The sequence below is a fragment of the Myotis lucifugus genome, unplaced genomic scaffold, assembly GCF_000147115.1.
Source record: "Myotis lucifugus unplaced genomic scaffold, Myoluc2.0 scaffold_5, whole genome shotgun sequence".
Taxonomy (NCBI): Eukaryota; Metazoa; Chordata; class Mammalia; order Chiroptera; family Vespertilionidae; genus Myotis; species Myotis lucifugus.
The window spans coordinates 5,699,009-5,725,430 of NW_005871053.1; the positions used below are offsets into that span (position 1 = coordinate 5,699,009).

Below are 26,422 nucleotides of genomic sequence, written 5' to 3' on the forward strand. Positions count from 1 at the left end.
CACCAATCTGTGCACCGGGCCTCTAGTATAATATAATACATACCCAATTTTCAAAATATTCTATGTACCAAATGAGATGTTACTAGAAAAAGAAAACCAATGGGGAGGATAAGTCAGTAAGTCAGTGCTACCTGCAGTATTCTGAGGTTTACAAGACATAAAATTATAGTAATCTATTTACATAATTTTTTCTCCAATCTAAACTTTGAATTCTAGAAGCACAGAGATTTTTATCATTTTGGCAATCTTATTCCCAGTGCCTAACAGGGTGCTTAATACAGAGGAAGTATTTTTGAGGGTTTTTGTTTTATTTATTTTATATTTTTAATTTTTATTTTTATTGAGTGGTTTTTGAATGGGGGGAGGGAAGGAGAGAATGAAGGAAGGTATTTTTTTGCTCTTTTTCTGAGCTAGTTTAGCTTTGTTATATGTAACATCTTTGCAATAAGGAATACAAACAATATCTAGAGAATGAATTAATACATAGGTGAACTGTAAACATGCAACCCACCAATAAAAATCACTACTAGAGTGTTAAGGTCTGTGTCCAGAACTACTTTCAAATCCTAGCTCTGTCATTTACCTCAGTTGGGAGTATTAAGTGAAATGATGCATGTGAATATTTTAATACTCAATAAAATCACATAAATAGCAATAATGCTACATTATCACTTGTAGGAGTATATTTATTACTGAGAAATCACCATGTATTGGGAGTAAGAGCAAAGGACAAGAATTTGGAACAGCAAATATTGAGTCATGTCTCCTTCACCATCACCAAATTCTGATCTCCAGAGTTGCCTCATCCATTGTTTCTTAGTTTCTGCAACTATAAAAAGGAGGACATACAATATACTAGCCCCACTGAAACCCTACTTCCTATTGCCATGGTATAATTCACACACACATACACAGAACCATAGAACATCTCAAATCTCCCCATATTCTTACTCCTCACCTCCCTCATAGTAGATCTTTCTCCTGTTGAGAAGGAGTTAAAATAACTGGGTTGAAGCATGAATGGTTGTTTGCCAATGAAAGTCAGCATTCTCACTGACACTACTTTCTAATCCACAGATTCCATTAGAAAGTGCTAATATCGTCACAGTCTATTCATGCATGAATTGCTTACTTGGGTTCATAGTGAACACCCTTTTGTTTGTGTAACTCAGATACCTTCTGTCTTTAGACACAGACATTATTATTGACACTCCCAAATTTCCAGCACAACTCTGAGCCTTGTGACAATCTCACCCTTTCAGAAGTTGACTTACATGTGTGGACTTGTATGTTCTGTGTGCATTATTTTGTGCCAGTGTCAGAGTGGCATTCCCAGTCAGAATTCTGGTGTTACCATTTTGGTTTTATCCCTCCCACCTCCACTCAACCCCTACCTCACCAGATACCAATTCTTGACTCTATTGATCAGGTGGCATACACCCCTTCTTTAGCCCAAGAATCCATATACAAGAATATTAGTAGCTAGAATGATTTCTTTTCCTTCCTTCTTTCCTTCCTTCCTTCTTTCCTTCTTTCCTTCCTTCCTTCCTTCCTTCCTTCCTTCCTTCCTTCCTTCCTTCCTTCCATCCCTCTTCCCTCCCTCCCTCCCTCCCTTCCTTCCTTCCTTCCTTCCTTCCTTCCTTCCTTCCTTCCTTCCTTCCTTCCTTCCCTCCTTCCTTCCTTCCTCCTTTCTTTTCTTTCTTTCTTCCTTTCTTTTTTTAGATCCCTAGTAACAAAATACCTAGAAGAGTAACTGTAGCATGACCATCTGATTGAGACACAACAGCCCAACAGGGCTTCTTGTTCAAAGCTAAAGAAGGGCTCAAGTTCACTCACCCATGGCTATGACTCCCCAAAGGGAACCCTCCCCTTCTCCGGGGACCTCTGAGGCATTGAAGAGTCCAACTCCTTGTGCTGTTCACAATACAGTCTTGTGTCTGTGCTGTTCCACATCCCACCTTCTTGCCAGCCCAGGGCTCAGGGAACTGAAGGCTCAGAGTTGGAGCCTGGGATCAGAGGGGAGGTCTCTGCTCACTTCATAACAATTTGCCATTGAATGTCTAGCATTAAAAGAGCATCCTCATTGCACGAGCTCTGATTAGACTGCTAGTTGGTCAGAAAGCTACCTGCAATTTCATTTCTGGGCTATACAGCAAATATTTCCAAATAAATGGGAGCATCAATGGATGAAAGTCCTCATGTTCTTTCCTTTGGAAAATCAGATGTCAACTAGCACCTCCAGAGTAGAAGGATTTCTTATCTCATGACTCTGTGAAGATAAAAAATGATTTGTTGAGAGCTACTAAACCCAAACTCTGGAATGGGATCTACAGAACTATAGTATGCATTAACTTCTAAAGGAATATATATATTTTTAAAATTTATGTATTAATAAATATTGTACATGAATATTAATAATATAATATTAATTTAAATATTTATATTAAAAGTATGTTGTTTATATCTATGTATTTATAACCAGCCTAGTCCAATAAGGTACTTAAGTTACTTTATAGGGATAGAAATGGCCTGGCAAAATTTTAAAGGTAAGTAACAACAACAGGCTGAGAGAGAGAGAGAGAGACAGAGACAGAGAGAGAGACAGAGACAGTGAGCGCCTGTGCTCCCAAGCCAGGGACAACAGAACCACAAGCAATGCTCTCCTTACATCATCTCATTGGCTCCTCCCTAAGGACCTGGGGTAATGACCCTCTCCCCTTTGTCCATTGTGGGAAGATTCCCCACTTGGTCTGGCCAGGTTCTTCTTCTTGTATGTCTCATTTTTGCTTATTTTTTTCAGTTTTTATCCTCCTTGATCTTGCCCAAGAAGATCTATGTCTGAATGTAGCCTTTTCATTCCTATAATCTTATTACAGTGTCCTTTTTTCAATTGGCAACAAGAGTGAAGGGAATAATCCACCCCATGGCCCCCAGTGACAATAACCACCTTAGAAGCCTCATGGTCTGGAGAGGTAAATTGAATACAAGAGTCTCATGAGAGACAGCGCAGCATTCTCTTCTGTGTTTTAAACATTCTTTCCCCCAGGCATTTTAAATAAAAATACCCACTTGGTGCATCCTCTGGAAGTAAACATTCTCCAGATAAATTCCCCGGGAAGGCTAATAATGCTCACAGAAATGCTCGGCGCTCACTAGAAGTACACGCTTCCTGCAGGCCTTGCTTGGCATCAGTGCCCCCACAGAAGGAGGCTGCTTTCCTTGTCTCAGCGAAAGGCAGTGTAGGGGCAAGATTTAAAGCCTTGTGTTTGACATGGATCTGATAAATCTAGTGAAGACTGAATGATCTTGGTCAAGCTACTTAACCACTCAATCTCAGGTTCTTCATATGTTGAATGGGTATAAGAAAGGTGTTTTAACAGTTAGGTAAAATTATGCAGGGAAAGTGTTTAGAGAGAGTGTTTAGTTAAAGTTAGCACCTAATGAAAGTTAGCTGTTCTATTAACTGGAGCACTTGCTGTCCTTTATTTGCACCGAGTTCGATCTCCTCGGCCCAAGATTTGCTGGAAAACTGCACTCATTGAGAGGCTGGGGAGGAGGTGTGGTATTTTGCCCCTTTTGATCTAGAAGATCATTTCCTGCCTGAATTTTGAGCTGAAAACAGATCCCCATTTCCTACATCCTTCCTGCTTGAAGTTTGAGCTGAAAACAGATCCCCACTTCCTACATCCTTCATACACCTTGTTTCACACCATTGAGGCTCACTACAGTACACTACTGCTCACTGCTGCTCACCACTGTGCACTACTGCTCACTACAGCTCACTGCTGCTCACCACTGCGCACTACAGCTCACTGCTGCTCACTACAGCTCACTGCTGCTCACCACTGCTCACTACAGCTCACTGCTGCTCACCACTGCTCACTCAATGCAAGCCTGTTATCTGTGGCACGTGTTACCCTATGTGCTTCTGCAGAAAAGTCCAGGGCATGGAAATACAAAATTTCCCATGTCAAAAAATAGCCATGTAGCCTCTTCTAAAACTACAAATCTCCAGTGGCAACTGGCCTTCCAGAAAAGACTTGCCATGCTGGAGAGTCCCTTCCCTATTGCCACATACTGGTCACTTCACTCATTTTAGTCTAATCCACAAATGGTGAATAATAACATAAACATACAAAATATTTTCTACTCTTTTGGCTTTTAAAAAATGAAGTGAGTAATATGTTATCATGATTTTGTTAACCATTGAATTATAAACACAATTGTTCTGATAGATGCTCTTTTTAAAGATCCTCACCTGAGGATATCAGAGAGTGTGGTAGAGTGTGTCTCTCCGCTGGGGTAGGAGAGAGGGAGAGAGAGAGAGAGAGAGAGAGAGAGAGAGAGAGAGAGAGAGAGAGAGAGAGAGAAACGTAGAAATGTGAGAGAGACACATCGATTGGTTGCCTCCCTCAGGTGCCCTGACCAGGGGTGGGGAGCCAACCTGCAACCCAGGTGCCCTTGATCAGGAATTGAACCTGTGACCCTTAGGTTCCCAGGCTGACATTCTAATCACTGAGCCACACCAACCAGGGTGATGCTTTTCTTAATTTCTCAAAATTTAGTTCTTTGCTCAATAACTAAATTTCTTCTTTTTTAAAAAATATTTTTATTATATTTTTATTGATTTCAGAGAAGGGAGAGGGAGAGAGAGAGATAGAAGCATCAATGATTAGATAGAATCATTGATTGGACACCTCCTGCACACCCTCCACTGGGGATTGAGCCCGCAACCTTGGCATGTGCCCTTGACTGGAATCAAACCTGGGACTCTTTAGTTCGCAGGCCGATGCTCTATCCACTGAGCCAAACCAGCCAGAGCCAACTCCTTTCTTCTGACTTTATAAAATTAGTACTCTAAGTCTCATAGAGAGCAGAGATGTTCTTAAAGCTGAATACTGGAACAAAGAGAGGACTTTACTATCATTTTTAATAACTTTAATTTTATGATCATGATTTCCATTCTATGTGAGCAACCCAGAGCTTCAACAAGAAACATACTAATTTATGTTCACATTTTCTGAAAGTAAGGATCGAAGACAAAAGATGGAGAACTTTACCTTTAAGTTCAGAGTACAGAGAAAATACAGTACAAGTGTAGATGTGGAATATCACTTCTTCATTTTGAACATCAAGGATTGTCCTTTGGGGTGTCTTTCATAGATATTGCAAATGAAGCTTTACCTAATACTGATGAGAAATTTTCCAGAAAATATGTCAGTGTATTAAGGGACACATTATACACTTTTATGATCAGAAAAGGAAAGGAATGAGGGTTAACCAGAGGGTACAGAAAGGGCATATGCAATCAAGAGCCAAGCCCCATTTATTCTACCTCCCCAAAGCCTCTCCTGTCCATTTCCTCCTTTCCAATTGCCACAGCAATCATCCTACTTAAGGGCTTCATTACCTCTTGACTGAGCAATGTTAATAGCCTTCTATTTGTTCTTCCTAAACCATAATTCAGATTGCATCACTCAGGCTCTCATAGACCTTAAATTACTCCCCCATTACCTATCATACTACAAAGTTTCTGGCCTTTGGGGCCCATAGAAATCTCGTACCAAACTTTCTTCCGACCCTGGCTTTCATTTCTCTTCTCAGAGTATTCTATGCTACTTACAAACTCAACTACTTCTTAGTCTACAAATCAACCACCTGCTTCTCTGCCATCTGAGCTTCACTCTAACACCCTCTCCACTTTAGTTATTCTCTATCTTAATCATAGCATCTCCGGTCAGAAGTATCCCATCATTCAAAGCTTGATCTAAAAGTTATTTCTCCCTAAAGCTTTTAACTCCGTGTTTATTTATTCCTCTCTGTGCCTTATAGTATAGTTAATTGTGAATCTGTATGTTTTCCTCTGCTGTAACATGTGTTCCTTAAAGTATGTGATCATATCTTAGAGATATTTTAAATATCACGATACTCAATAAAAGTGTATTAAACAAGTGAATACATGCAGCCACAAATAATTGTTTTGGTCTGGCATGTCAATATTCTAAAAGGGAAAAGCTTGGGCTATGGTGGAGGAGCTGGCAGCCACTCTGGCTGGCCATGGACTTGTGTAGTATCACCTCTGTGTTCCCTTCCCACTTTACAGGCCATGAGTACAAAGTTTGTATGTATGTATGTATGTATGTATGTATGCATTTATTTATTTATTTTGGGAGGGACCTCTTCCCAGGTACCATGTCTCCTGAGGTATTTCCTTGAATGGTGATTAAGGGGCCAATCTGACTTCCTGATGGAAGAAGAGAAGTGAGAGATGATTCTCCCATGAGGAATCTCCTAAGCTCCAAGGAGAGAATCTTCTCTAACTGGATGATTAAAAGAGCTAGACTTTCCCCCTCTTCCTTTCCAAACCTACTCTGTTGAATCATTCTTCCCCGCTCTGAGATGAACTCCCTGGTAGATTTCATGGTTCTTCTGACACACTTAGGTGTAAAATAGTCTCCAAGATTCTCCCTTGCTTAGGATTAGAAGCTTATGGTCAGGAGACGGTCATAATGGATTTCTTTATCTTCATCATTTCACCTTCTCTCCCAAGACAGGAGCCAGAGGAAGGAAGGATGAAAGGGCAAAATGATGTTGTCCTAACCTGGTTTCAAGGCCCTCTGTGTCAGACGCCAACATTTGCTTTTTATCATGAGTTGCCTTCATAAATTCAGAGAACTGGGCTGGGCTCCTTTGGCAGTCCCTGATGTAGGTTTTCCTCTGCTGACTGGCAGGTTACAATCTCCTCTCAGGCCCTGGCTTCCAGTGGCCAGCCCATCCAGACCTTTCCTCTGTGGGCATCATCTCAGTCTTCCAGGAAGCCCTTTTGGTCAGCATCTTTTTGTTTTTATCTTTTTTTTATTGTGGTAAAATAAACAAACATAAAACTTACCATTGTCAAGTGTACAGTTTAGTGGCATTTAGTACATTCACATTGTTGTGCAACTGTCACCATCATTCATCTTCAGAACTTCTTCACCTTCCCTAGCTGACTCTGTGCCCATTAAACACTGACACTCATTCTTTCCACCCAGCCCCTGGCAGCCAACACTCTACTTCATGTCTATGAATTTGACTGCTCTAGAATCTCATATACAGTAGTGCCTCCCCCCCCGCATCTGTAGTTTCTCTTTTCAGTTTCATGGTTTCAATTACCAGTGGTCACCCACGATCCTAAAATATTAAATGGAAAGTTCCAGAAATAAACAATTCATGCATTTTTAATTACATGCTGTTCAGAATAGTGTGATGAAATCACATGCTGATCTACTCTGTCACCCGGGATGTGAATCATCCCTTTGTCCAGTGTATCCATGCTGTAGATGCTCCCCCCTCATTAGACACTTAGTAGCCTCCTCAGTTATCAGATCGACTGTTATGGTTTCCGAGTGCTTGTGTTTGAAGCCTGATTTTACCTACTAATGGCCCCAAAGTGCAAGAATAGTGATGTTGGCAATTGGATAAGCCAAGAGCAGTTATAAAGTGCTTCCTTTAAGTGAAAAAGTGAAAGTTCTCAACTTAACAAGAAAAAAAATATTATGCCAGCCAAGATTGTTAAGATCTACAATAAAAATGAATTTTCTATACATGAAATTGTGAAGAAGGAAAAAGAAATTTGTGCAAGTCTGCTGAAAGAAAAACATTTACATCACTTTTATTACAGTATATTGTTATAATTGTTTTATTGTATTATCAGTTATTGTTGTTAATCTCTTACTGTGACTAACTTATAAACTAAAATTTATCATAGGATATATGTATAGGAAAAAATATGATATATATAGGGTTTGGTACTATCCATGATTTCAGGCATCTACTGGGAGTCTTGAAACATATTCACTTGGCTAAGAGGGGGGCTACTTTAAGTGGAATCATATAGTGTTTGTCCTTTTGTGACTTATCTGTCTTTTTGTGGATTATTTCACTTAGCATAATGTCTTCAAGATTCATCTCTGTTATAGTATGTATCAGGATTTCCTTTCTTTATAAGGCTGAATAATATTCCATTTAAGTAAATTTTGTTTATTCATTTCTCTGTTGATAGACACCACTGTTGCTTTTGTGGTTAAAGTCATTTTAAGCCTGGACATCTTTTATGGGGTACATTTGGCTCATGGGACAATTCACAAATCTCCAACCATTGGATTATACAAATACAGCTCTCTCCTTCTGCCCACTAACTTTTAGAATGTTTAGGCAGGTACCAGTTCCCATGCCACACTCTAGGGAAATATATATAAAGTTCTACAAGTGGTTCTCTGGAATCCCTAAGAAATTCTCAATATGGGCTCTTTCATGAAGTCTTATTTATTTATTTATTTATTTATTTATTTACACAGGGCGGAGATGGGCAACAAGCACCTTAACTTGGAGGTGGCAGAGCTAGTTTGGGGCATCTTCTTTCCAGATCTTGCATATAAAGCCTGCATGGCCTAGCATCTCTCTTTAGAATGTAGTACCTGTTGATCTCAACAATAAACTCAGATAGAAAAAGTCCCATTTAAATATCCTATTACCTACCAAAATAATAATAATAATAATTATTATTATTATTTTTATTTTTATTTTTACTGTCAGGCCATGATCCAGCCCTAAATGATAAACATTGACCCTTGAAAGACCTGTGTTTATTTGCAGGTGCAAAGAATACAGATATAAATTACAAAGCCAAATACAACTCATCAGCAGAAATGGAATTGTTCCCACTTGTAAATTTTTCCTCATTGAAAACATAGAATTATCTAAACATTTCACTTTTTGAAAGGAGAAAAGGAAACCCAAATGAATTACTTTCCTAAAATGGTTATGCGGGAGTTAGTTACCCCATTGTAGCCACTACTACATCTTAAGTTACTTTAAAAAACAAAACAAAACAAAACAGATTGGAAGCTGTTCTCTGTGAAAATGCCAGGTGTATTGAACTGGTGTATAAATTATGATCAAATTGTGGCTTTTAAAAAGACCCTCAGAAAATAATCATGCCACCTTTCCTGGAATTCTTTGGATAGCACAGTGAAGACAAACCAAATAGACTGTGTAAGCTTAACTTTTCACTTGCTGCTTTTTATTGCCCAAAGAAAGTTCTAAGAATGACATGCTGATTGGATGTTTTGCGTATTCTAACACAGTCCACACATTGGAATCGACCAGGCAGCTTTTAAAGAATATTGATGCCTGGGCCCTTTTCTAAACCTTGAAATCTACTTAGTTAGAAATTAATGTTCGCTTGATTATTTTTTTACTCCAGTGAAATGGAAGTTATTTATCATGCTTTTTTTTTTTACCAAAGCATTCTTTAATCAATCTTTTTCTAATTAATAAAGATAAACATGAACTAGCATCATTTAACTCCTCGCTATGCAAGAAAATAAATTGAACTTTCAACAATAAAGATGAATTTTTTTAAAAAGAAAGAAAATAAACTATGCACTATGTGCTTACCTGTAGTTTGCTAGTTTTTGTTCATGTTTAATCATTATCATTAGTAAATCATTACTTTACCCAATACAGTTACTTTTTCAAGAAAACTATATTTTTCTGTATTAACAGAACTGTATTTCTAATACATATTTAGACATGGATTTTGTTTAGGTAATCTAATCTTGCCTATCAAATCACCCCCAAATGTTTTCAGCATAAAACAACAATTTTATTATTCCTCAATAGAAAATATATCTTGATGTATCATCACCCAGAAAGCTTCCCCCCCAAATACAACTACTGTTCTGATTTTTCCACCATAGATTAGTTTTACTTGTTTATCATTTCAAGTAAGTGAAATTATACAATATATACTCTTTTTTATAAGACTTCTTTTAACCAGCATAATGCATTTGAGATTCATCCATGTGGGGTATATACGGTTATTTATTTTTAATTGTTGAGTAGTATTCCATTGTGGGAATCTACCACAGTTTGTTTATTTATCCTCTTATTGATCAATACATTGGTGTTTCTGTTTTAGGGCTATATGAATAAAGCTGCTATGAGCATTTTGAACAAGTATTTTTGTGAACATATGCTTTTATTTTTCTTGAACTAATACCGAGTATTAAAATTACTGGGTCCAAAGGCCAGTGTATATTTACTTTTACAAGAAACTACCAGATAATTTTTTTTTTCAATGGGATCGTAGCATAGCATTTTCCTACCAAGTAAAAATTGAAGTTTAGTTGCTTCACAGTCTCATCAATATTTGATGCTGTATTTGTTTTTAATTTTACTCATTCTGGTAGGTATTTAATGATATTTTATTGTGGTTTTAATTTTCATTTCTCTAATGACTAATAATTTTACATACTTTTTCATGTACTTATTTACCATTTGTGTATCCTCTTTTGTGAACTGTTCAAATGTTTTGCTACTTTTAATTAGATTGCTTGTCTTTTTATTATTGAATAGTAGGAATTCTTTACATAACCTAAAGATACAAGTGTTTGGTCAGATATGTGTGTTGTGAATATTTTCTCCAAATCTGGACCTTGCTTATTCATTTTCTTTATAGTATGTTTTGATGAGAAGATAGATATTTTGGGTTTTGATGAAGTCTAATTTATCATGAAAATAATTTTTAAGGTTATTGCTTTCTAAGAAAACTTTGCCTTCCCACAACTCAAGAATATATTCTCCTATATTTTCCTCTAAAAGCTTTATAGTTTTAGCTTTTACATTTCACTCTATGATCCACCTCAGTAATTTTTGTGTATTGTAGCAGTTGCAGTTTATTTTTTATTTGTATCATTTACTGAAAAATTATTTTTTCTTCATTAGATAACTTTGGCACTTTGTTGAAAAACAAATGACCATGTGTCATTCTATTTCAGTCCTATCTATTCTTTTCCATTGATTTGTTGATCCTGAGTGCTTGCATTTTTAAAAAAATCTTTATTAACTCCAATGTCAATTGAAATTATCTGTATTTTCAATCATTGAATAAATACTTGTTGAGGTACTTTGTGGTAAATGCTATTCCAGGTACTGAGGATTGAGTAGTGAACAAACAAATAATATTCATATTCTCATGAACCCATATTCTGGCAGGAAAAGACAGGCAGTCATAAGTCAATGAATCTGTTATATAGGAAACAAAGCAGGATGTTTTAGTAAAGAGTAAGTGGAAATGGGGCAACTACAGATACATCCAAGAGAGAGCCCTCCCTGAAAAAGTGAGAGTTGAGCTTTGGTATCTCATTTTTTTCATTTGTTGTTTCTTTGTTTTAAAATTTCATCTAAACTTATTTACCTATATGGTTTTATGCTCCAGTTTTAATAAGTCTCTTTCTTCGTGTAGCTTATTAAAGACATTAAGCATAAGATTTCTGAAAGGTAATGGCCCTCACATGAAGTCATTATCAGAGGTCCATTCTCTCTGGGTTTTCAGGATGGTGCCCCCTTTCCCTTGGACTTCAGTGCTTACCAACTGGCAAGGCTTTGTAATTGGCCTTGAGCCTCTCTTGCTGTCCACTTATGTACTACAGAAGCCCCTTTATTAGATATACAAAATGGGAGCAAACCAAAGTTAGTTTCTAGGCTGATTCTCAGTATCTAGTATGTAGGCATGGGTCTCGGGTGCCTCTGCTGGGCTGAAAGGTGTATTCTTTCCCCCAAGCCAGACTCTGAGTCCCTTATGTTCAAGGATGTGTCTATGTGTCTGGTTCACTGTTGTGTGTCCAGTGCTATCAGAGGACCTGGCATACAACACAGTGGACATGCAAAAAATATTTGATGAGTGAATCAAATGCAGTCAAGTACAAATGAAGATCACAACTAAATAGCAATAAGAATCTCCAGTCTCAGCATACACTGTGGCTGGGTTTTTTATGAAGTACAGTGAAATGGTTAAAAGTGTGATCTTTAAAATTAGACTGTTAGAGTTTTAATTCTAGCTCTGCCACATTCTACCTGTGCATCTCTTGGCAAGTCAGTTAATTTCTCTGTGTTTCATTTTTCTCACTTCCCAACCTTGTGGAATTGTTATGAGGATGACATGAAATAAGGCAAATAGTCTTTAACAATGCTCATAAATTGCCAATAACAGTTGTTACTTGTATTATAACTCCCCCATCATTCAGTGTTTTATTTGCAGTGACTTTATTCCCCCAAGATGAAGGCTAATATTTCAAAAACAGCTGTCATTCAGTAGAAGGTCAACTGATTAATTTTTTGATTCGTACCAATCCTGCACCTCTTAGTGAGAGCCTGACACTTGAAAGGAACAATGCCCTCCTGTCTGTCTCCTTTCAGACCAGGGGGCTGCATTAGGAACAATGCCCTCTGTCTTCTTTCATGCCAGGAGGATGCTTTATTTCAGGGGGTGAAACATGGTGAAGCCGCCAGTTATTTTTCTTAATCCAGCTGCAACTGCCTTAAAATTGGTGAAAATTCTTCCTAGAATCTAGTAGTGGGTTCTCAGTTTTAGTGATGGTTTCTGGGCTTTCATTTGGGTGTTCTATGAGAAGTTGGAGAGCCTATATTGAGAATCAGCCAGATTATATACTTTTTTTAAGAATAGTATTCAATTTACAGAAAAATTGGGAGGATAGTACAGAAGTTTCTATGTACCCTGCACTTGTTTCCCAAATTATTAATATACTACATTGGTATGTACATTTGTTATAATTAATAAACTAATATTGTGGCATTATTAAAGCCCATATTTTCTTCAGATTCCTTAATCTTTACATAAAATCATTTTTCTGTTACAGGACCCCATCCAGAATACCCTACTACATTTAGTCATCATGTCTCCTTAGGCTCCTCTTGTCTGTGACAGTTTTTCAGATTTTCTTTTTTGATGACCTTGATAGTTTTAAAAAAATACTGGTCAGGTATTTTGTAATTTGGCTGATGTTTTTCTCAGGATTAGGCTGAGATTATGAGGTTTTGAGGGGAAGACCACAAAGAAAAGTACTATGTTCATCACATCATATCAAGGATACACACTTTCAATATGACTTATCATTATTGATGTTGACCTTGATCACCTGGCTCAGCTAGTGTTTGTCAAATCTCCCCACTGTAAACTTATTCCCCACCCCCACTTTCCTTTGGAAGGAAGTCACTAGGCACAGCCACACCTAAGAAATAGAGTTATGCGTGACCTCCTTGAGGGGGGAGTAGCTACATATATTATCTAGAATTCTTCTATACAGTGTATTTGTCTTTTCTATCATTTATCTCAGTATAGAATGATGGATATTTATTTTATACTTTGGGTTATAATCCACTACTACTTCATTTATCAGATATTGTTTCATACCAGCAAGGTAATCCAGTAAGATAACCTCTTAACAACAACAAAGAATTTATGGATATGGACAAGTGGTGCTTCCCTACAAAAATAGTCAACAGTGGAGTCTATGCATGTTTAAATATTTCTGAAACACTCTAATGGGAACTGTGAGGTTTACAAGACATAATCATAATGTAATGAGTAGATCTCCTGCTATGTGCCAAGAACACACGTGACCCTCAGCAAAACAACATGAAGTAGACAATATGTCTACTTCACAACCTATCATACAACATCCCCAGCAATTTCAGTCTAATGGAGGATAGAGATAAGGGAAAGTGTGGTTCCCATCAGGGTTTATGAGTTTCAGGAGACAGACAGAGACAAGGTTGGAAAGCATGGAGGAGGGGCATCTAAACCAGAGAGTTCAGTTAGTATTGCTTTGTACGGAAGATAACTTCTTAGTGGCAAGTGACCGTGAGCTCTACAGTTTTGAAAGACAACTTAGCAGGAGCACTCCAGGCAGAAGGAGCGTGGTAAGCAGAAGCAGGGAGGGCTCAGGTAGCATGCTGTGGCAGGAAGTTTCAGCGTCTCAGTATTGCTAGAGCAAAGGGCACGTAGCGTAGCGGGAGAGGCAGGGCACAGGGAGCAGGGACCAAATCCCAAGGTCACTTGTGCTAAACCTGATTCTAAAGGTGGAGGAGAATCATTGAAGGGTGTCAGCAGGAGAGGAACTTTTACATTTTAGAGGGCTCGTTCTGACAGTTATAGAGAAAAAATTAACTTCAGTACTTTATAGGCATATTTGCTTTTTTAAATAAAAAGTTGACCATGTTTTCATTTTATTTTCTATTAAATGATATTTGGTAGTTTTCCAAAATCAAATCCACCCTCAGATGATTTGCTGCCAGTGCCATGGTCTAAGGAATGTGCTTTGGGATCCTGGGCATGAGTTTCCATACCCAGCAGGAGCTTTGGAGTAACTTAGCATATTCCCCATGGTAACTTGTTCGGGCTTATTTATTTAAAAAAATTTTTTAAATTAACTTACATTCTTGTTTCCTCTTCTATTGTTATTCTTTGGTGCTGTTTAAAATGCTGCATGTATTAAATGTTTATCATATGTCAGACATTATGTTAAGATATATATATATATATATATATATATATATATATATATATATATATATAAAATTTAACCTTCACCTAAACAGGTAAGAGTAGACGATATTATTGCCATTTGACAAATTAGCAAAGTAGGACTCAGGAACGTTTAGAAATTTTGGGAGAGAGTTTTTGTAGCCTGCATTGCACAGCTAGAAGCAGAGCCAGGATTCAAGCCCAGGTCTGTCTGTTTCAAGGGACCACATGCAAATTGTGCTGCAAGGAATACCAATATTCACATTTTGACATAGAATGTCAATGACATAGAATGGTTAAGTTAAATCTTTGCTTTGGATGAATAAGTGATGAATGCTTTCTTCATTCTAAGTTGAGGGCTCTTTCAAACCACTGGAGAGGTTAAATTAACTCCATAGCTTTGAATGAAATAATGCAATTATGGCACATCTATTCTGTCAAGATTAATTAAAAGAGAATCCAGCCAAGATGAGCAGGTCTCCCATTGACCTAGAAGTCTAAGCTTCCTCTATGGGGACACTGTCGTCAAGGTAGATTTCAGTACACCAAGCTCTTTGGAAAACTCCTTTTACTCAAATCCCCCTGAACACAATTTGGTAGATGCTTTAATTTTCTTCTTATTTCCATATAAACAGGAAGCCTGCTTTGTCAAAACAAAAACATTTCTCTTAAGTGCCCAGTAAGATGGACTCAATAAGAACTTCTTGGTACTGTCTTGTAATTGCAGTCTCTTATACCCTCTATTAATTGGTCCTACAAGTCAAAGAGAGAACTTTTAGCCTCTTACCTGAGAAGGTCACTGTTTCTTATATCACAGAGGGCCAGAGGCTAGCTACAGAGCTAATAGGTTTATTACCAGCACAAATTTCACCGAATACAAAATGAAAATCAAAATTACATCTGTGTTTTCGGTGTATCCCTAATCATAAATTTAGGCACCTATGGTTTTCTCAAAATATATCTTTGCATCTCTTTCATTAATAGATTCCTAGACTGAATAGTTTGATCCAGAGAGTCATTTCTTATTTTCCAATGATTGCAATGCATAGCACATATGCCATCACTCTTTCCAAGCAATGCCTGTGAAAGACATCACTAATCAATCACAGCACACCTTCCTGTTGAGCTCCTCCTTAAGCTACATGTGTGCTCCTTCTTTTCTGCCTGTAGAGTGAAAAAGCAGCTGATTTTAAAGTCACTCTGACATTGAGTATTTTATTTATGACTCCAGATTTGGCAGGTAGCTTATATTTTACTTTACATTTTAAAAGTCTAAGTCCTTTTATAGATTTAAAAAATATGTTATGACCGATATTCTGAAGGTCATGATAACAGATCACATGGCAGGTGCAGTTATATATCTGAATTCCCTTTTTGAACATTTCATTCCATTAAATAGCAGGCAGTTTCTTAAATATTTGACAGCAGAAACATGATTTCTTAGTTTCTGCACCTTCATCCAGTCACCGTATCTTTGAAGCCTGTCATCATGGTGTTAAGAGATGCTGGAGTATGTTCTTTACTCAGTTAGATGGCACTTCTGTCAGGTCACCCAAGTAAATTGACTTTTCATTCCCTGTGGTTTGTCACCGTTCTTGGCTGGAGGCCTGCTGCTGAGAGCAAAGCTTCTTTATTTCTTTGGAGTTCATCAATATAAATTATTTGGGACTTTACTCCAGATCAGCTTAAATTAACTTCTGTATCAGTTTAGTTTCCAAGTGCCACTTTGCCACTAGAGCCATAAACCTATCAGTAAATATTCATGCAGTCCTTTCCTGCCAGAGACAATCAGTCTGGGTCCGCAGAGGTCTGGTCTTCTCCTTCCTGTTGAATGGTGCTTTACATTTGTGATCCTCTCAGCCAATATAAGTAATGGTCCACTTCTCATTTCTCTGCTCAAATCCAAAATAGTAACATTTAAAACTATTGATACGAGAGATTTTACTCAAGGGCCTTTCCTAGGACTGCCAGGCAAGCGTTTGGCTCTGGTCTGGAACCGCATGTGGCAGAGGGCAAGGCTTGATATAGCAGTCCTATCTCATGGCTCTGCTCATTGCTTTTCTTTTGAAATATAGTTAATTATCTTCTCCTGCTGTGGAAACTCGTCATAAAAACATGACTTCTCTACTCTGTTGTTCGTGGGTCGAATAATTGCTTTATCTTGCTTTGTTTTGTTTTGTTTTGCTAGGGGCAAGTTCAATCTAAAAATTAATTGAAGTTGGTAAGGTTTTGCAAATACTGATTTATTTTTGTAACTATAAAGATTTCTTGTGTTAAAGCTCACCCAAAAACCTGTCACTACTTTTTACTTTAAAATTTGTCTAAATTAATACAAATGAAAGATAAATTAATCGGGGATAGAAATTTACTTGTGGAAGTTTAATATTTGTTGTGTTCTGTGCATAAACTATTTACTTTTGTATGTAAGCCTTATGCAAATTTTATTTAGCTGTACAAAAATTAATGAGTGTGTTTGTATGGCTAAACTCCCATAATTTAGCAATGTTCCGCATAGAGAAAATATTTATATAATTAAGATTTACAAATGCTTCTTTCTTCAAAACTATTATGATGCACTCAATTAAAGCTTTTTTACTCAATCATTACTCAAAAATTGATGGTATATGTAGGTCCTTGATATGAAATGTATAACTTAGGGAATTCTTATAAAATTAATATAGCCTGGAATCATGGAGGAAGTTTTAACTTATCCAAGAAGGTTTGACAATAGTAATTAAAAAATATAATTCTTTAAGTTTTGTTATCAACTATAGAATTTTACCCCATTTTTAGTCATTAGCTGTGCTATATGATCATATATATGTATATAACAGTAATGATTCCCTTTTGAATATTGGCTATGCTAAAAGTAATTAGGAATTACTTTTGTTATATTTCCTTCAATGGTATCCATGGATTTGTCACAGATTTTAGATTTATGAGGTTATTTGGCATTGCTGAAAATATTCCACACTCATGGCATTTGGTAGGTTTGCCAGATAAAATGCTGTGGAGAAAAAAAAATCACTGGGAAATGTGGGGTGGGAACAAGGAAAGGAACATGAATAATTAGGGATGTGGCTTGGAGTTTTCCACATTTGTTTCCAGCCTCCTTAATTTGGAGCAAGTTGAAGTAGAGTTGCCAGGTAGAAACACAGGACACCCAGTTAATTTGAATTTCAAATCAATAATAAATAATATTTTTAGTATAACTATGTCCCAAATATTGCAAATATTAATTGTTGATCTGAAATTCAAATTTAACTGGACACCCTGCATTTTTATTTTCTAAATCTGGTAACCCTACCAACACTGCTTAGCTTATTCTCAAAGACATATGATTCACTGAGGAGAAAGCATCAATTAGGGGCACTAATAATATGGAAAATGGAGAGATTCTTTAAAGATTATTTTATTTTTTTATTCCTTGATTCACCAAATATATACTTAGTGCCAAATATCAGGCACACTGCTAGGAACAGGATATACCTTAGTGATCAAAACCAGATCTTATCTTTGCCTTCATGGTGTTTGCAGTCTAGTGGGGGAGGCAGGTGATGAACAAATTAACATAACTCCAGCTGTGATAGATGATGTGAAGGAAATAGCTTACCTTGGAATAATGGAGAGTTAGGTGGATTCTTGAGGTAGTAGGAGAAGACCTCACTGAAAAGGTGACATTTAACCTAATTTCAGGAGGATGAAAATAGCAATCAGGTGGTGAGGGCGGGGAAGACTCTAAATAGAAAAGAGCTGGGTGCATAGAAGAACCAAGGGAGGTGAGTGTGGCTGCAGTATGTAGAGAGAGTGCAAGGCATGAAGCCCAGGGTGAGAGAGTGCCGAGAGTCAGGTTGTGCAGGACCTGTCAGGTCACTATTGGGGATCTGGATGTTATTCTAAGTGTAATAAGAAGCTACTGGCGAGTTTTCATCTGGGGGATGGCAAGACCTGATTTATACGTCTTAAATATAATTCTGACTGATGTATGCCAAAGAGATGGGAGGGGGTCATGGTAGACATTGAGAGATTGTTGCCAGAGCCCAGGCGAAGAGGCTGGCGCCATGGTCCTGTGTAATAGAAGTGGAAACAGTTAAAATATCAGAGTGGAAATGACACGTTTTTCTTATGGAGTCAATGTGAGGGGACAGCAGGAGGGAAAAATCAAGGATAAACATCAATTTTCCAGTTTAAACAATTGATTGGATGGAGTGTCATTTGTGGAGCTGGGGGAGACGAGGAGAGAGACAGACTTATGACATTCATTTCCGATGGCCTCTATAACAAACTTCCACACATACCCAAGCCCACCTAGATATCCAAGATAATCTTACCAACTCATCTGGTTGGCAACCTTAATTCCATCGACAATCTTAATCCCCCCTTACCATGTAACATAAACATACTCACAGATCCCAGGGATTGGAATGTGGACATCTTGGAAGGGGGAAGGATCATTCTGTCTACTACATATGGGAAAATCCACATGTGTGGTTAGCCATATTAAGTTGGAGAGCCAGTGAAGTGATGAAATGGGATTGATGAAGTAGGAAGCTAGAGCTATAGGTAGTTGGATATGTGAGTTTGGAACTCAAGGAGAAGTTAGGGCTAAATTTGGAAGTTGTCAACACAGAGGTGATATATAAAGCCATGAGAGTGTACGACATCACTAAAGGAGATAGCTATGTTGATAGTATACATGAGAGGGATACAAGGGTTACTCTTGCAAGAACAAAATGTTATTAACTGAGGATTCCTTCCCGCGTGTCCACAAGGCGCTGTACTTTTAGGAGAAGGTGGTTGAACGATTTTTGTGTGAGGCCCCTCATTCCTGGTTCTCAGAATCCTGCAAAAGGGAACAAGAACTCTCAGAACAAAAAGATTCAAAAGGTAAAACCAAAAGCTTCCTTATCATTAACTTTGTTAAATAGGTAAAATAAAAGTTCCTATGGACTTAATAGATTAGCCAGTAGAGAGGCTAAAATCTCAGAATGAACTCTCAGAGGGTTTTGGTCCAGGAAAATTTAAGAACCATGACAAAGTAACCAAGGCATTCATTTTATTAAAGTCCTAATATTACACCATACACAAATTTAATATCAGATGTATCATAGACCAAAACATAAAAGATAAAAGTATATGATTTTTAGAAGATAGCATGAGATATGTAGTCACAACTTTAAGTTAGGCAAAATTTATTAGAAAGAACACATGAAACAATAACAATAATGAAGAAAATGACAAATTGTACTTGTTTAAAATTGCAAATTTTTGCTCATTGAAAGAAAATTGAGTTGGTAAAAGGATACAAACCTTTAACTAAGTTGAAAACACTGCATTATATAATTGAAATGTGCTAAAAGGGTAGAACTTAAAGGTTCTCACCAAATTTTGTTTAAAGATAAATATATGAAGTGATGGATGTGTTAATTAACTAGATGGTGGGAATTCTTTCACAATTAAAAAACAAAACAATAAAAAAGGAAAAAATTTAATAGACAAGTCACAAACTGGGAGATATTTTCAAAACAGACATCTGACAAAGGACTTATATCTAAAATATACAGCTTGTACGCATATATGCATAGCTAATGGACACAGACAATAGACAGGTGAAGGCCTGGGGTGGGGTGGGAGCAAAGGGAGGAAAATGGGGAACATCTGTAATACTCTCAGCAACAAAATAAATTAAAAATAAATAAATAATAAAATAATAAAATAAAAATGTAAGTTGAAACTTATAAAATCTTATTATCCAATGTCACCTCAATAAATTTAACTTAAAAATAATAAAATATACAAAGAACTTCAACTCAATAATAACATACAAAACAAAATTTTAAGTGGACAAAAGTCTTAGTCTGCTTCACTGATTCAAATACATTTAATTAATGGAGTTAATAGTTTTTCTTTTTAATAATAAAGGAAAAATGAAGTAAGAGTAGTGGGCAGAATGTCTTACATAGTGAAAGCCCGGCTAAGCACCACCTGGTGGCAGAGATTTTGAATTTCAACCTGAGTTTTTGTGAGGAGTTTTTTTTAAGTAAATAAAAATGAATGTTGAAGGTTGAATTTGCAAAAAGAGACTTGTAAGTAGTAAGAGATTTTAATAAGATGACAGCCAAATTAAAGTTTGCCAAGTAAAACCAAGCCAAAAGAACAAAATCTATTTAGTTATTTTTGCAATGAAAATCCCAATTAGTAATTATGAGACAGTAAAGATAATATGATGACATAATGCTCTACCAAATATTTATATGGTAGAATTGTAATTGAATATTAATATAATAAACATAAGTTGATTGTTTGTGTGCCAGATATTTAACATGTATTAATCACATTTAATCTTCCTAAGAACTGTCTGAGGTATAGAATCACACCACAGAATTTTTCCAGTAAAAAAAAAAGTCTTGGTTTAAATTTTATTATTAAGCCTCACAGAACATATTTATCTCTCAAAACGACATTTTATGCCCTTGTTTATATTGGAAAAATTATATTTATATTCCCAAAACTCTGTTTTGTTTTGTTTTGTTTTTAACAAAAGGAGACATAGGAAAGTTTTGATTTTCATTCCAAATTAAATTGGTCTAAAAAATGTCCAAATCATGTGTAAACATTTTGAGAACCACTTGGAATTTCCCAATAAGGGTGTGCCTCTCTGGGGTTGCTGGCTCTGAGAAAGACAACTGGTCCTCACTGAGTCACCACCACGCCTTTAACATTCAGCTCTTGTTTTACTTAGTATTTGACAGTCTCTCGCAAAGCTGAAAAAGTGCTGGGAACACTAGGGAGAAAGAAGCGAGTGATTACAGTATTCACAATGGAAGAGAAGATACTACTGATTATAAAACAACTTTTTGTTAAGAATTATATTGGTTATGATCAGAGTCAGCCTTTGAATTTAAGTAACACTTAAAACAATCTATATCCAAATTTTATTTTTTGTTCACACATACATGTGAATTTTACTTTCTTTCATTAAGTTTTAGGAAGTGGTTGCAAGTCTTATAATACCTTATAACTTTTTTAATTAAAAAAATGGGCGCTCTATTGGTGTTTTCAAGTAGAATCTCTGATTTTCAAAAATAGGTTACTGATGTTAAACAGGAGATGCCTGTATAGTGTTATGATTATACTATGTTACAAATGAGGCCTGAAAAGATTAAAATACTTGCCCAAAATCCAGTAGCTGAGAAGGGGCAGTCTGGCTCTAGAGGTGTGTTCTTTTTTTTTTTTTTTTTTTACTTTTCCTTCCATCACTATTTATCTCCTCTTTACCCTCTCCTACCATCTTCTCTCCCCTTTCCCTCTGGTAATCACCATACTGTTGTCTGCCTAGGAGTTTTTGTTTTTGTTTTTGGCTCTAGAGTCTGTATTCTAACCACTGTGAGACAAGGTGGCCCTGCTTCTATCACACAGATGGTACATGCCTTGGGTCGTCATTTCTCAAAGTTCTTGGTCAATAGATGACTAGGTGGGAATGTTACTAGATTAATATATCACCTAAAAGGGAGTTTTATGGCTAATTAGATTTGGGAAATGCTGAGTTTAAACAAATAAAACCTGTAATTTTCAAAGACAGATGTGCACTACAATTCTGTAAGGTTGGTAGTTAAAGAGCTATTTAGCATTTCCCAGACTTCTTTATTTGAAATTGTATAGATTAAGAATGTGATTAGTAATATAGAAGATTTAACATGTGTGTGTGTGTGTGTGTGTGTGTGTGTGCATATGTAGGTATATATAACAAACTTTATAACGTGCCAGTACCGACTCAAGCAAACGTGTTTATTTGTCCTACATAACAAGAAGTCTGAGGCAGGACAGTCCAGGGCCAGGCTCCTTTCTCTTTCCCGTTCTACTGCACTATCCACAACAAGCTGTCATTCATACTCATAAACACCAGATTTTGCCTCACCTCCAGGCCTTTCAGCTGTTTTCCAGGGAGGAAGAGAAAGGAAAAGACAGAGGCAACCCCAACACTCCCACTTACATTTCATTGACCAGCATTGTCACCTGGCCACCCCATATGACCACCCCTAGCTGTAGTCAGCCTTCAAACTGGGTTATGATGGGCTGATAAACCACAAAGGTTGATTATTGCTCCCACGACATATCATCAGCTGTGGTTCTGCTCAATGCATCATTTTGGGTGAGTGTAGCCCATCGCAGGGCCGTGCATTTCCCACAGTTGAGGGAAAATGGAGATGGAAGAACCACATGATGGTCCTTAAAGACTGCTAAAAGTGACATCTGTCATTTTCCCCCATATTCCATTGGCTAAAGCTAGTCATATACTAAGGCAGGGAAATCTAATCCTCTTCTAAAAAAGATTGCATATGGTTGGGCATATTGTATAATCGTTCCTGTATAATAGGAGCGAGCGAGTCAGAATAGACCAGAGATAGAAGTTGAGTCAACAATCTCAGTGTCTGCCACAGTACACACACACACACACACACACACACACACACACACACACACACCACCTTTTGATTTATTTATGTTCCAGAGCATTTCACAGGCTAAGTATTCACATCCTTTGGGAACTGTGGTCTTGAGCCACATCATGTTCCTTTGATGAAATAACTGCCTATAAAAGCATCCTCGTGTAAAATATTTAGCCTTTAATGTGAGCTATGGTTCCATTCAGCGTTAAAACAGATTCCACTGTAATTGCATAGTTGACAATCTGGGTCACAGAGTGTTATTGGAAAATTTTTGTTGTCCATTAAAATCCACTACTTTGTCAAGGTGATATTTGTGAGCAATGTTTATTTTTAAGCCAGGAGAATTTCAGAAAATAGAGTCATGTCTAGTTATTAAACTCCCCCCCCCTTTTCTTTTGAATCAGGTGCTGTCATACCATGCGACATGTTCAAAAGCTGAAGTTGACAAGTTTAAGGTAAGGAAGCAAATGGTGCCCTATTAGGGCATAAAGTTAAGCTTTACATGACTTTCTGACGCTTTGTCGCTTGCTTCTGGAGAAATAGTCCTGCCCACTGGGTATTGGGGGAAGAGAACTGGGCAAAGGTGTATTTGGATAGTTCAGTTTAGAGGGTAAGAGAGACATATGTAACTGCGTAGCCTCTTCATGATCATTGAAATGATTTCAGTATTTATTTCTATTTGTTAACTAAGCAGGATATAGAAAAATCTGTGTAATATGGTGAGAAGCAGGTTGCCTGGTTTGGGCATTGATTTTACCTCTAACTTTCTGTTCACTTAAAGCAGCAGTTCTCAACCTGTGGGTCGCGAACCCTTTGGGGTCGAATGACCCTTTCACAGGGGTCGCCTACATACATCCTGCATATCAGATATTTACATTATGATTCATAACAGTAGCAAAATTACAGTTATGAAGTAGCAACAAAAATAATTTTATGGTTGGGGGTCACCACAACATGAGAAACTGTACTAAAGGGTCATGGCATTAGGAAGGTTGAGAACCACTGACTTAAAGTCTGAGGGCCTGTGTCTTCATCTGTAAAAATAAATGAAGAAATTAGGATGGTTATAATAGGTAACATTTACCAAGTGTTTACTATGGGCCAGGCACAATACAAAGCATTTTACCTATATTCATTCATTTGAGCCTCATAATCTTGTGAAGTATGTACTCTTTTACAGGTGAGTAAACTGAGTTATGGAGATATTGAATGGATAGGTCAAGGTTAAACAATTGTAAGGGGTATAGCAGTCTGGTCCCAGAACTGGAGTGCTTAACCATCAGGCTTCACAGCATGACCCCTTTCCACCTCTGATGTCATAGGCATCAGTGTATGTGTCTTAGATATTCCTTTTCACCTTAGTCATCACCATTCCCTTAAAGGTAGCTCAGAATTCTTGCTCCTCTTGCTGCACTTCTAATAGTCCATGGTCAAAATGTGGATATATGGAGAAACTGACTTTTCTCCCTTCTGAAAGTTTAGGTATCTGCCTTTTTAAGTTTTTGTGGAAGTTTAGTTATTCATTATCAAGCAAGCTACCACTACAAGAAAGGTAATGTTTTGGATTGTAATGTTTGTATGTAATAATACTTGATGACAACTACTCTTCTAAGAGTCATTTGCACCTAGATGATTTGTCTTTCCAGGAAAAATGTCACAGAGACCTTTGGGCCTGATAATTTAATCAGGTCATTAGAGTTGAGTCACACTAATAAAAAAAGGAAATGAGGGAAGACCCCAAACTCATAGTAGGGATGAAGGAGCTGCTTGGAAGGGCAGGGAACATACCGTAGCCTCAGGTGCACTGCTTGGCTCCATCCAGGGATATAGAAAAGGCCTGCGATGGTGACCCAGATCAGAAGGAGAGACGTGGTGCCACAAGAGGTGACAACTGACAACAAAGGTAGGAGACAGAATAACCAAAACCATAGGAGTCAGGGCCCCTTTGTTGTAGAGATAAACATTCTAAATACCGGCTAGAATGTGAGTGACAGCAGGGCAGCACTATTTGTATGTTTTGTGCAGTGCTCTGTCTCTCTTGCTGTTCACAGTCCTTGGGACATGGTAGCACTCAATAAATAGCTTGAATGGATGAATGAGTGAATGAATGAATGACCAAATACATTCAAACGACATCAGTGTTCCATAACTTAAAACAATTATTCATTAAGAAAATGTTAAAACTGTGGCTATATGTAATTATATTCTTTATATTTTATGTATATTTTACTAATATTTTTATGAAAAATATTTAAAGCTTTTTTACTTTAATAAACTTCAGTTACCTAGACATTCTATTTATGGAAATAATTTCCATATCTACTTTGCTCTTTTATATTTTTTTTACTGTTTTAATTATCATCATTGCTAAAAGAAGGAAGGGACAGTCAGGGAGAAAGATAGCAAAGCTTACATGGACGAAATATGCCCACAAAAGCTATCGCATGGGACATGGCCAGAGCTATAGCAGGCCAAAATCAATAGCTGTCTACTCTCTAAAGGTATTACCCTGTGTTCAGGCTTAATTCTTTGCTTAAACTAAGGGGAACACTGTTGATTTGGAATTTAGCATGCTTTTCTATTGTTAGCTCACAAACATACTAAAAATATGAAGTATTTATACTTGACAACAAAGGGTTATTTCACTGTAAAATTATCAAGATTATTAACTTAACTGATTTATTCTAAATTTTATCCTGAAAGATATTAATGAGTATCTTATTACAATGTAATTGAGATATAGTAGATAATTTTAATCTAATGACTTTTTTATATATAAAGCAAATAAGATATTATCATAATTGGTAGCTGATATCTTAACTACAGCAATGGCATTAAAATGTAATGAGCTTAAAATAATCCTGCACATGGACACTAAAAAATATTTACCTAAATTTCATTCTAGAGTATGTCCAATGCAGTTTCCTCACATTGTGGCTATATAACAGTAAATACATACTTCGTTTTGCCCAATATGTACAGACAAACCATGCTTACATTCTAAAATATTTTAACCTTTGATACCTGCAATACTTTTTTAACAGAGATAATAAATATATATGAGAGAGACAGAGACAGAAAGAGACAGAGAAGAAGAGAGAGAGAGAGCAAGAGATGAAATCTGGAATCAGAGTTAACCACAAGATCTCATGAGTTAAAGGATGGTTGAGTCTCAATGTATTGTATTATGCCAGCTCAGGCCGAGCTAATGATCAGTGATTCAGAGATTAAGCCAGAGTTTGGGAAGAAAATGATTTTACTGTATTATCTAGTGCTAAGAAGATCCTAAAGGTCAAATACATGCATGCATACATAGGTCAGACTCCAGTTGTAGCCGAAGCTGTTCACATTTGGGATGCAGACATGTCTAAAAACCAGAGATATGTAGCCTGTCTTACATGAGTGGCCTTCTGAGTCAAGAACTCTTCCTAGTGGAAGTGGAGGCCATAGGTCTCAGTGTCTGGATAATTCCAAATTCAGTGTGGGGTTTGTCTCTTGGATGCGTCTCTTACCCCAGCCCCCCATGGATTCACATTCTCAGCTAAGAACATGAGTGGACACAAAAGACATAGGATTTCTATAGCTTCAGTGCATTAAGGGCCCC

General features: G+C 37.0%; 1 protein-coding gene across 1 annotated transcript in view; it reads left to right on the plus strand.

Moving 5' to 3' along the window:
- PDE11A (phosphodiesterase 11A) overlaps window positions 1–26,422 on the plus strand; it is a 270,293-nt gene that overhangs the window by 141,044 nt on the left and 102,827 nt on the right. Inside the window, exon 10 of the mRNA XM_006083068.3 lies at window positions 23,223–23,273. Coding sequence (XP_006083130.1) covers window positions 23,223–23,273 — 51 coding nt within the window. The remainder of the gene's footprint in view (window positions 1–23,222; window positions 23,274–26,422) is intronic.